This window comes from Nyctereutes procyonoides, unplaced genomic scaffold (assembly GCF_905146905.1).
Source record: "Nyctereutes procyonoides isolate TBG_1078 unplaced genomic scaffold, NYPRO_anot_genome, whole genome shotgun sequence".
NCBI lineage: Eukaryota > Metazoa > Chordata > Mammalia > Carnivora > Canidae > Nyctereutes > Nyctereutes procyonoides.
In genome coordinates, this window is record NW_026575159.1 from 3,285,626 (window position 1) to 3,298,710 (window position 13,085).

Sequence of the window (13,085 nt, forward strand, 5' to 3'; positions counted from 1 at the left end):
ATTTGTAAGGTATAATTTTGTATCTCGAAATCACATACATTTCAATAAGTTAAAATTAATTAACTTAATAACTTCCCATAAACTCCAGCTAGAAGATAGATGAGCCTTGTCAAATAAGTCCAGTGAATTCCCAAGGTAAAATAGATAGTTTATATTTCCTACTCCAGTATTAGCAGGAATAAATAATGATCCATATAGGAATAGTCCAAAAACAACTGGCCTACTCCTTTCTTCAAACTTTTATTTGTTTGTGTTAAGAGGATAACTTGACAGCCACATCAATTAATCTTGAGGCTACATCATGCTGGAAAAATATTTTTATAATAATTAAGACAGAGAATCATTATGGACTTGAACCCTAATTTTGCCATAAACTAGCTGTTTGGTCATGGAGAAGTAAACTTGACCTTTGTGAACTCCATTTTCTTTATACATAAAATAGAAATAATAATAGATACTTTGCAGAATCAGTTGGAGGATTAGCAGTAATGTACACAAAGCATCTGGCATACATGTTCACCTGATATTCGATAGGCAAGTGGCAGATAGTTTTTAGGAAACTATGTCAAAGTGGCCAGCACATATGTAGTTTCACTTCACTCTGAATGATCTTACTGAAAATTTTCCTAATCTTCATTCTACATATTCAACACAAGTATCAGGAAAGCCCAAGTGCTCTATCTTTGTATATGTAAGATGCCCATTTCCTTCCTGTATACCCTAGTGAGGCAGAAAATTTTTTCTGGAATATTTTTTCACCTGACTGTGCTGCCGTCTTGGAGAAAGTTGAGGTTAAGTCAGAGATGGGCAGGTGTCTTGATCAGTTCACCAAACTTTTAGATGAAAAGATTCAGCTCAAGGGATTTGCATTATATCTTTCCCTGTTCCTCTCCCTTTTTGATTGTCTTGAGCTAACCTGGCAGGAAACATACTTGAAGAATCTAATAAAAGTTGACAATTATATGTTCCACTTTGTGATCCAACCCCCTATGTAAGGTAAATATTAATGCTTCCTATTTCTTGGGTTCTTGGTTGATAATTTCAATTACATGGGCCAATTACTGATCTTGTACTTCCAAATATTGTTTCCTTGAGGTAAGAAACAAAACCATTTTGAGATTAGGATAGCATCCAACAAAAGAAAAAAAAAAGCATTTCCTAAAGAAAGCAAACTTGAAGCTTCTTGGAGTCACCCCCCACTAGATTGTTAGGAAAACAAACAGTAGAGCAAATGTTGCTAATCCTATTCTTGCTTTGTGCCTTTGCCATTTAGGGGATAAAGAAGTGAATCTAATGAGGCCAAAAATCCTTTTTCAACCCTACAAGTGATGCATTTAATTTGTCAGGATGTAAATCAGCAGGAACTCTCAGCATGACTGTGTAGTATAATCCTGTCCATAAAATATTCCTCCTTGTTCTGCCAAAGAAGTGGTGGACCCTCCTAAGGGCCAGCTCACCGACTTGGCAGCTGAGGCCCCATCATACTCAAAACTGGTAAGTCACACATCCAGACACAACTCCTGACATTCCATGGGGAGGAAGCAAAGCTTAATTTAGATAATCCCCTTTGCAAAGTGTATTAGCTGATCCAAACCAGACCTGGCCAACTAAAGGCATGTTGTTCCTACATTTCAGAGATGCCTAAATGTAGAAAGAGCTCCTTGCTACATTTGGAAAATTAAGACTCATTTAAGGAATAGGTAGGGATAATCAATAAACTTCTTTAAAAATATATAAATATATATATATAAGTCATGTTTGACTTTGACCTTCTATCCACTTGAATGCTATGGGGAGGTATTTCTTTGTGGCTCTAGAAAATGCTTGGCAGAATTCCTGAATTCCATTTCATATATGGAAATAAACAATAATAATAAACAGAATAGGGAAAGTATGCTATCTATCACAAAAGTATATTTTTGGTTTTTTATAAAGTAAAACACTTTAAGTGGTTCATAGAATATACCTGGTTTAAAAATAAATGCTCCACCAACACTTCATTAAATACATTTGACCCTTCACAGGAAGGCACAGACAACAACAGAGATACAACAATGTCAGGAGATACAGCACATTGATAGAAAAATACCCCCAGCAACCCCAGGTAAAGTACTGCTACACTTGAGCATCAAAAAAGAAAGGAATGCAAAGTAGGAGTAAAAGATGTGTGTAAGTTCTTGTCAGCTTGAGCACAGAGATAAATTTCAAGTTAAATCCTAAATCTCTGAATTCCTTGTGAAATACCTATATTTCTGGCAAAAGGAATTGTTAGAACTCTGAAAAAATTATCACTAGCAATAAGTGTTGTGATTTGTATATACAAGACCTGAATTTTTCCTTAGAAATTAGAATTTAATAAAGGAAAAAAATTCATCAGCAGAAGGCATGTATGTGCTAGGATTAGGAATGAGATTCCTCTGAGTACTCATGGCACATGGAGAAGCCTCCTTTTCTTGACCTGCAGCAGAGAGCTCTTTTGAGGGCTTGAACCTTGACTCAGCTTTACAGATGGAACAGAGAGAGCAACTTTGAAGCAGTTTCCCTTAAACAAACAAACAATTTCATGGTGAAAACTCCATAGTAGGAAATGATACTAGGTGTCATATCAAGAATTATGATGGAAAAACAAAATGCCCATTTCCATGATCTGGAAATAAGGCAGAGGGGATATATTTAAAAAATATATATATAAAGAGAGAAAGAAAGAAAAAAAGAAAGAAAGAAAGAAAGAAAGAAAGAAAGAAAGAAAGAAAGAAAGAAGAGAAAGAAAGAAAACAAAATAAAGAATGAATATGAGAAGGAAGGTGGGAAAGAGAAAGAGAGACACACAGTACCGGGGTGGAGTTGGGGGTGAGAGTGTGAGCAAGCTTGAATACAAGTGACACTTAAGGGCAGCATTTGTTTTTGTAGTTAAGAGTGAGACCTTTCAGTCCTCCCAGTTTTGTTTTTTTTTTTTTAATGGTATCCTGACAGCTCAAGTGTCAGATGCAGACCAAGAGATAATACACATATCAGCAGGGGAAGAATTGAAGAATGTAGATTCATGCTGACAACTTTTTAAGAGTTAAATCATCTATGGTAACATACTTGGTGAGAGACTGAAACCACCCTAGGTTACACCTTAAAATGAAATACCATGCAGTTATTAAAAATGATATTAGAGGGATATTTATTCATGAGAATTGATATTTCCAAAGAAGGCAGGCTAAAAAGTATGTATGTACAGCATGACACAGCTTTCTATAAAAAATATATTTATATATAATATATGGTAACACATGCAGCTTTCTCAATGTGACAGGATTATGATTTTTAATTTTATTTTGTGTACGTTCTCTCTTTTCTCCAAATTCTATGTAATTATAGAAACAACCTAAAGATAAGGGAAAGTTGACAACGTTTTATGGTTCATTCCCAGACAAAGCTTTCACAATAGCATCTTGAAATATATGACTATAAAGGGGTTGACTTTTCGCAACAATGTTAAAGTGTGGTGAGATGGCTGGTGTAAAATATACCTGCTCCATGTATATGTCTGGTTACTGTGAAACAGCAGTAGGATAAATGGTACTTTTCAGGAGGATTTTCAATTCCAAAACATTTCATTATGCAACCAGTTCAGGGTCAAGTCCTGTCAAGTTTATTTATAGTTATACAGTTTACCCCACGACACAGTACAAAGATAAATAAATGTAAAATTTAGAAATACAAGTCATAGAGCATACGTGACCCCTTTCAGACTCTAAATCAACAGCCAGGGTTATCTTCTTCATGTAAAAGCTTCATTATAATTGTTGTCATTAAGGGCCACTTTTAGTGTAAAGTTGGGGAATCCTTTTAGGTTGTAGATAGTAGTATTGAGAGACCATGTGCTACAGTGCAAAGAGCAGGACTAGGGAGAAAGAAGCCTGGATTACATTCCCAGTTTACCATTAGCAAGCTGTTATGACCTTGGACAAATTACTCACTTCTACTGACTCTGCCCCTCATCTATAAAATAAGAGAACTAGCAGTCCTCTTAGGGGCCTTCCTAGTTTGGAACATGGTGGAAACTAGTTCCAATGACATAAGGTATTTAACTCCTTTCTAGCAACACAATGGTCTTTAAATCAATATGTACATAAGAACTGGGACTTTTTCAAGTCATCCAAATGGCCAGGAGGCAGTTAATAAGCAATACATTTGTCCTACAGAGGTCAGTGCTTTGACTGAATTGTCCATCATGAATGGCAATGACTTCGAAATGATATAGACTATATGTCATCTCAAGATCTCTAAGTCTCATTTCACCACTTGTGATGTATACAAAACACATCTATAAAACTAAACCAAGAAATGTCTTATATCCAGAGTAAGTGGATAAGAGATGGGGAAATGTGGGAAAGAGGATGTGTTTAAATGTGGGAAAGAGGATGGTGAGCAACTCCTGAATCATCCATATAGGTAAATAATTTTCTGAGAAAAATAATATTTGCTTCTCTCTAGTGCAAGATCTCTGAATTTAACAATCTTATAGCTCTATATAAGCCTAAGGATAGGTAGATTGACAATTCATGTTATAGAGGCTCAGAGACTGTTTTCTTCTCTATTGCTATAGATTTCATTCTGCTGAAAATTGTCAATATTTTGTGTCACTGAACTTAGTCACAGAATCAATTTTTGTGGCTATGATGGGATTTGTACAACTAAACATTAGATAAATTATGCCTAAAAGCTATAAAAAGCAAATATTTCAAGAGTATAAGCAATAGTATTATTTGTGTTCCATTAAATTGTCTTTATATTTCCTTTTTTTGCAAACCACCTCAATCTTTTAAGTTGACAGAGGTGAAGGATAAAAATAAGTACATATGTAAATATTTGGAATACGACAATCCTCACCTGTTTTTCTCATGAATCTTTAGGATTTCATTTGTCTGTTGAAGAAGCTGCTTCTCTAGCTTGTATGTTGATAATGAATTCTCTAGCAGTTGTATTTCAAGTCGAGAAGTTTGATTTAGTACCTCAAGATAAAAGATAAAAGATAAAAACATTTCAAACTTCAATCACAAAGAGTGAAAATAATTTTTGTTTTTTTTTATTTAGCAGTGTTTTCTTTTAAAATAGTATTTCTTCCAGAATAATTAATTAAATGGTCTACAGTCTACTAATTAATTCTTTACAATGTATCTTAAACATGACATTCGAGATTGAGGTTGCAAGTGAATGAGAAAATTGAGTTGTTAAATCCATTTTTATATTTAAATTTTCATGTCCTAAATCCCTAAGATATTCTACTTTGCTGGTTGCTTTATATGCCTATTATCCCCAATATTGATATAATACACATACTATCTCTGAGATAATATGAGACAGTGCAAGATCTTAGATATTGTGTATAATTAATAACTAATAGGAAAGTAAAATCTTCCCACTTCGATTTATCACCCTAGAAAAACCAATTACTAATGTGCAACAACTCTTGACATAGTTTATACAAATTCATGACCACAGAGTTACTGAATATCTGTTAGGTCAGGCCACTCTTCCAAATATCATATCATTTCACAGACATGGGCACATGCTAACAGAGGACTTGTTACCATAACTTTATAAATGAAGAAATGGAGGTTCAGACAGATGCCAAAATCCACACAGGAACCAAAGGAAGAACTGGGTTTCAAATCCAGACCATGTGACTCTAATTTTAATGCTCTATACAGAAAACTAAAATGGTTAGTTAAACCATCCTGGGTCTTAATCTAAAGAAATGAAGTAACCAGGAATCCAGATAGTACTGAAGACAAATTGTACTTATCCTTTCAACCACACTATACTGGGTGCTCTAGAATGTTCAACTTATCTTGAATTACGAAGACTCATGTTGCTAGTCAGGTTTTAATATAATGTGAGTCTGTGAGCCACAAATGCAAACCTACCATCCTCCAAGCAAACACTGCACACTGCAATCCTGTAAGATGCCTTCAAACTGTGCCAATGTTTTTGTGCCTCCCTGTCACTGTTCTGTCCACTTCCCACCCCACTTTCTTTAAGGGAGATAAAAAGGGCAAGGACAAAAGTATAATTAGCTTTAAAAGCTTCCTATGTCATTTGAAAACTTTTACCACTTTTCTTAAAACTACTTTTTGAGGGGATCCCTGGGTGGCGCAGCGGTTTGGCGCCTGCCTTTGGCCCAGGGCGCGATCCTGGAGACCCGGGATCGAATCCCACGTCAGGCTCCCGGTGCATGGAGCCTGCTTCTCCCTCTGCCTGTGTCTCTGCCTCTCTCTCTCTCTGTGACTATCATAAATAAATAAAAAAAAATTAAAAAAAAACTACTTTTTGAAAGGGAGCTGGAAAACCTTCTGGAGACTCAATATCGATCTAAAGGTCTACCCCTAAAAATGACATCATTAGAGTTTTCCTCCTTTTTGCAGTAGGTCTAAACCTGGGATTATATCAGATGCACATAACCTTTTCAAAACATACCGATATGACTAGGGCTTGACTTGGATTATAAGAGGTTGTGGGGGAAAGGGATGTATTTGCAAGGGACCAGGACAGGAGCTAGGATGAGATGAGAGAAGCAATTGCCTCAATTGTAGTTTAAGGAAGTGTCAAAAAACTCCATAATCTAGATAGTATTTTAATGCAACATTTTGAATATCAAAATTAATGCAAAATAATCCATGTTGAATGTAGCATAATTTTAAAATAAAGATAGGATCTGCTTCTGCATATTTATATTAAGTTTTGCATGACTTGATCCCTCTCTCCTCACCCTAGTCCCAACCCCCGGGGGTGGCAGGGTGCGGGTGAGGTGGAGGGTAAATGAGTGAAGGAGAGAATGGCAAGATGGGACATTTGTGCTTTTAAAAAGTTCTAAGGTTTTAGGATTCATTTTTACAATTGTCATAAATATAGATCTGAAAGCCAGTCCAAACATTACTACTACTAATCAATACTTAGACTTGTGGAGAGGTTCAGAGTTTTAAAAAATATTTTCCTATTCTGAGTCACTTCATTTGAGGAAAAACAGGAGCAAGAGGACCTGGGATTTGAAGACAGAATTGGGAACAGCACAGAAGACAAAATGGTAGACAACCTAAAGACTGGGGAGACACCAAAGGTAACTTTGAACTGTTGAACATAGTTTTACAAGTTTGTTGTTTGTTTATTAACTAGAATTACAATTTATAAAATAATTAAACAGGGGATGAGACATCTGGATCTTTTGGTGACACTTGGAACAGTGACAGTACTTAGCACAGAGAAGACAATATTGACTGAATGAATGAAAGGTATGTTGTCTCACTGAATCAGGCATATTATTTGCAGTTAAACAAAGTCTATTTTTCCCTTATTCACCATTCTCTCTCATCACACTTTCTGAGACTCTCAAAGACCAAAATTTTTTATTTTACAAAGAATAAAAGCTATTTTTCCATGTCTGTAAAGAACATAAGAGAATCCTAAGAACAGAAGGAATTATCAAAAATTGAAAATGAAGCTGTCTGTATCTAAATCCAGAGACCACAACAGCTCCTAATTTTTCTTCACTTTGTCCTACCTCCAGTCTGTTTGCTACATTACACCAGAGTGACCTTTTTAAAAACAGAAATTGGGCAGCCCCGGTGGCTCAGCAGTTTAGTGCCACCTTCAGCCCAGGGCCTGATCCTGGAGACCCAGGATCAAGTCCCACATCAGGCTCCCTGCATGGAGCCTGCTTCTCCCTCTGACTGTGTCTCTGCCTCTCTCACTCTCTCTCTCTCTCTCTCTCTCTCTGTCTCTCTCTCTCTCTCATGAATAAATAAAATCTTTTTAAAAATAAATAAAAACATAAATCAAACATAAACTCTTGATTTCGGCTCAGGTCATGATCTCAGAGTCCTGAGATAGATCCCTGCCTCTGGCTCCCTGCTCAGTGGAGATCTGCTTGAGATTCTTTCCTTCTGCCCCTCTCCCTACTCATGCTCTCTCTTTCTCTCAAATAAATAAATCTTTAATAAAAACATAAATTACATTATGTCGTCGCCAATATTAAATATGCAAATGGCTTCTCTTTGCAATCAGAATAAATTCCGAAGTTCTTAGCAAGGCCCACAAGGTCCTACATGATTAGAACCCTGCGTACTTCTCAGATCTCATCCTGCCACTCCCCTCCTTGTTTAAATCACATTGGCCATGTTTTTCCACCGCAACATGTCAGATTCATTTCTTCCTCATGGCCTTTGCATTGGCAGTTGCCCATCCCTTCCCAGATGCATGGCTGATTTCTTATTCAATTCTTGCTTAGAGAGACCCTTCCTGGCCATTGTCTGTAATATAACTCCCCATCATCCTCCATCAAGTCATCCTGTTTTATTGTCTTTAAAAAATCATCACTATTGGAAATTATCCTGTCTGTTCACTCCTTTGATGCTTCTCTACCCCATGAGGATGTCAGTTACACACAGGAAGAACTGACTATTCCATCTGGAGCCCTCCAAATTGCCAGTGCCCAGCATGGGGTCTAGCACACTGGCACACTCAGAGCTATTTGTTGGATGATAGGCTAGACATTGGACAATGAGTTATTTTTCAAGTTGGGTCAATGTCAGAAAGAAGGTGCAAGCCACATGAATGTTAAGTGGGACTTCAATGATAACAATCTAAAACCTAAATCTAAAGCAGCATCTGAATGTAGGAGGAGAGAGACAAATCCCAAATCTCACTTAGTCCAGTCTAGGTGTCAGGTCATCTTCGGCCACTTTTGAGCATAAATGACAATCCCTTCTCTTCTTTACCCATCACCTTGACCAAATAGCTACTTTATTTCAATTCTCTCTCCACTGATGTATTAAAATAGGCCTGAAGTTTAAAAATGAGCAACTGAGAGAACTGCACAGGAAACTATGATGAATTGACCACTTTTTTGCCACATGTCTATGAAACTTGTTGCTCAGCAATAACCTAAGTGTTCCATTAAAATGACAAAAGGCATTTTATTCGTTAACCTAAACACATTCCAAAGCACATCTCTGCCAATAAAGAAGGAAGGAAGGAAAGAAAGAAAGAGAGAAATGAAAGAAGAAAGAAGGAAAGAGAAAGAAAGAAAGAAAGAAATAGAAAGAAAGAAAGAAAGAAAGAGAAAGAAAGAAAGAAAGAAAGAAAGAAAGAAAGAAAGAAAGAAAAAAGAAAAAGAAAGAGAAGGAAGGAGGGAGGAAGAGGAGAAGAGAGGAGAGGTGAGGCGAGGCAAGGCAAGGCAAGGCAAGGTGAGCAAAGAATATTTGAAAAAAGCTCCTAAGAAACAATTTTAAACCTTAAATTTTTCAGAATATACCACAGAGTAAGAAAGACAAGGCTTGAAACTGACGACTTATGGACTCTAAGATGTTAGCTCTTCATTAAAAAATAAACTAAAATTGGGGCATCTGGGTGGCACAGCTGGTTCAGCTTCTGACTCTTGGTTTTAACTTAGGTTGTGATCTCAGCATTGTGACATCGAGTACCACATCTGGTTCTGTGCTCAGGGCAGAGTCTGCTTAAGACTTTCTCTCCCTCCTCCTCTCCCTGTCTGCCTGACCTCTCTCTCTCTCTCTCTCTCAAATAAATAAATCTTAAAAAAAATAAACTAAAATTTAAAAATAAAAATGGCTAGTTTCTCAAACCAAGTAAATTAGAGAATTTAGCTTCTCTTTAATATTTTTAAGAGTGGCTATGATCTTCCTTAAAAGGAAAATCTCCCTTGAAAGAAATTTTCTTTCGCCAGCATATATATTAACTTTGAAATCAGCCTTGTTTGTGGTTTGTACTTCCTTTTAATTATGTTTTAAACAAAAAATATAACACAAAGTATGATGCCTTGGCAATTAGATTTTTACAAAAAAATAAAGGCAGCTACATGTTCAAGGAATTAGAAGATCACCATTTTAAAAAAACTAATGAGGGATCCCTGGGTGGCTCAGCAGTTTGGCGCCTGCCTTTGGCCCAGGGAGCGGTCCTGGAGCCCCGGGATTGAGTCCCGCGTCGAGCTCCCGGCATGGAGCCTGCTTCTCCCTCCTCCTGTGTTTCTGCCTCTCTCTCTCTATCATGAATAAATAAATAAATTTTAAAGAAAAAAATAAAAAACTAATGAAATGATTTATGTGGTCAGTGATAGGCAGTGTAACAAAGTACCACTTTCTGGGTGACCTGTTAATTTCCAAGAGGAGAATGGACAACTAAGATGGAGAGATGTGGAGGCTTCTATGCTAACCCAGTTAAAACAGCATCACTGAAAGCATCAGCTGGGTGGCTCAGTTAGTTAAGTGTCTGATTCTTGATTTCAGTTCAGGTCATGATCCCTGGGTCGTGGGATTGTCCCCCTCACGGTTTGGCTCTACATTCAATTTGGAGTCTGTTTGTCCTTCTCGTTCTGCTCTTCCCCCCATTCACGCACACATTCTCTGTCAAAAATAAATAAATAAAATTTTTTAAAAAAATAACATCACTCAGAGTATGATAAGCTGGCAATTGTGGTTCCTGATGAGATGTAACAGGAAATAACAAGTAATTCTATAAAGTACTCCTACTACCATGTTCAATTCAATTTAATTGACCCTTTAGCCTTAACTTCCAGTTTAAAGAAAAACCATGGGGAATGAATGAGTAAATTAAAATGCATCATATAGAAATTCTCAGAAAAGTTCGGGAATATGGGTCAGTTTACAAGAACAATTGGTCTGGTTTCTTAAAAACCTCAAGAAAAAAATATTGGAAGATTGCTCAAGATTAAAAGGGACTATTACATCTTAAAAGCTATAATGCCTATAAAATTTTTGGTATAACAATTGAGCAAATTTGAATGTGAAAGTTAGGTAATCTGAGAGAATTATTGTTAATCTTAGTTATAATAATGTTCTAGAATTAATACCACATTATTACATGTAGTATTTTATATTTTATTTGTATTATATACAACTATATATTAAATTTTGCAACATAATCAAAATCTCATTGAGTTATAGAGTTTAGTAGGGATACCACTTACATTACAGAGCTAATCCACAGAGTAGTCAGATTGGAACCCAGGTAGTTTGTCTCTGGAGTCTGACTTCTTTCCTATTGGCCCATGTAGCTGTACACAAGCAGCTTCTCTCTGGCTAAGAAAGGGACCGCCCCTCAATCAATAACAACTGCTATCAAAATAGTTTCTTACATATCACCACGATATTTTCTGCTTGTTGCAGCTAATGGCACCCGACTTCTCTCCTCACTCCAACATTAAACTAACACTACAAAGCAGAAAAGTGGCCAAATTTCTCTTGCTCCTTAGAGTACAGAGAAAATTCTGTCATGTGATGTTCTTAGTCAATCAAAATAACTGCAACAGAGCATTTCTGTTCAAAGTCTAATTCTGACCCATCAGTTATTTATGGGTATATATATAGCAATCAATATACAACCTTTAGGCTATTACCTTTGGTCTTGGGAGCATTGGGTTGAAGTCTACAGAAATTAAGGGACTAATATTAGTTCATATAACCATTTTGACATGCATTTATTAAGAGCCTACGGTGTACCAAGTGCTATTTTAAGTCCTAAGGATAGAGCAGTGAACAAGACAGACAAAATCCTTGCTCTCTTGAAGTTGTACCCTAATACAAGGGTTGGCTAGCTTTTTCTATAAAGGGTCAGATAGTAAATAAATTGGTGGGCCCTATGGTTTCTAGTACTCAACTCTCTGCCTGTTTATTGGGAAAGCAGCAATATACAACATATAAATGAATGAGTGTAGCTGTGTTCAATAAAGATTTTATTTACAAAAAGAGATTGCAATTCAAATTTGACCTGTGGGTCATAGTTCACTGAGACCTCTTCAAATGGGTCATCAAACGCTTTTTCCAGACCTTGTGAAAAAGTTAATTACCACAGTATTTTCCTTAGATGACCCATTAGTAAATTTATTTTACTGCCATTTTAACTAGGCCAAGGTTAAATATTTATTCAGCTATTCTCTTTTCAAGTTAAAGAGATCTAGTGGCTCAACTTTGAGAGCTGCCCTTTTAAATCTATTTCTGTCTGGAGATTGATGCTCATTGATTAAACTGTTCCTGAGCTGGCTTAAATTTGCAAATGTACAATTGAAGTCCAAACAACAGGTGTGATAGTTCGTGACCTCTGATAAGCAGATGATAAAGTGAGATTAGATAAGAAATGCAAGAAATTTGTTAGGGGAAATGCCTGTAAGGGAAAATTTGGAAGAAGATGGAGTCATCCAGGAGCACCTTCTGATTAACATGCAGGTCTAATCACAGTAAAGAAGAAAGGGAAGGAGAAGAGACTGAGTGAAAGCCATAGCCTCCAGGGCAGTTGTGAGAAAGTTCAGCAAGGCTAAAGGAAGGCCTTAGCCAAAGCCATGTGTCAAGGGAGTCCAAGAGTTCCCAGGAGCAGGCTAAGTATCAACTACCACAATGTGTCACTGGGTAGTAGTGGCCACTGGGAATTGTACCTTCTGTACCAGCACAGAGATGGATTTCAGAACACAGCAGCTGGGGCCTCTGGTCAATGAAACCCCCACAGTAGGAGATGGGAAAGGTGCATTTTTATGGCTATACAAACAGGCTCCACAGCTAATTTTCTTTGATGGAAAATTAAGAAAGAAATGGGTTAGACAAGTTTTGCTACATTAATTCAAGTAAGCTCACTAAGGATAAGGACTGTTTTACTTATTATTGTATTCTGTACCGTATCTATTAAAATCTCTTTCTTTCATCAAGGAGATACCCAAAATATACCTTTTAAAATTTGGTTAACTTCCATTCCTAAACCTATGGTTCCTATATAAATAATTATAAATTAGAGGAAACTTAGCCTAAATGTCTAAGGAACTGCCCCATACTTATACCACCAGCAAGTGGCAAGGACAACATCAGATTCCAGAATCACATGACATGATTTGTAGGCACATGGTAAAATGGCAATAGTTGGTGGCATCAGCGCAACAGTAACAGCAGCAATGTCTTTATCACTTACAGAAAACATTCAGTTGCTGCTACTAGGTTCACATTACTTTGGTTTTATCTGATTCCCATCTTACCCTCTGCTTGGATCCATTTAGTGTCTATAAGAGAGAAGTGAATCCT

At 36.7% G+C, this 13,085-nt stretch overlaps 1 protein-coding gene across 5 annotated transcripts in view; it reads right to left on the reverse strand.

The window, feature by feature from the left end:
• ANGPT1 (angiopoietin 1) overlaps positions 1–13,085 on the reverse strand; it is a 242,052-nt gene that overhangs the window by 80,316 nt on the left and 148,651 nt on the right. For all 5 annotated transcript variants that reach the window (XM_055313861.1, XM_055313860.1, XM_055313863.1 and 2 more), the window contains one exon: positions 4,882–5,003. In XM_055313861.1, the coding sequence (XP_055169836.1) occupies positions 4,882–5,003 (122 nt within the window). The remainder of the gene's footprint in view (positions 1–4,881; positions 5,004–13,085) is intronic.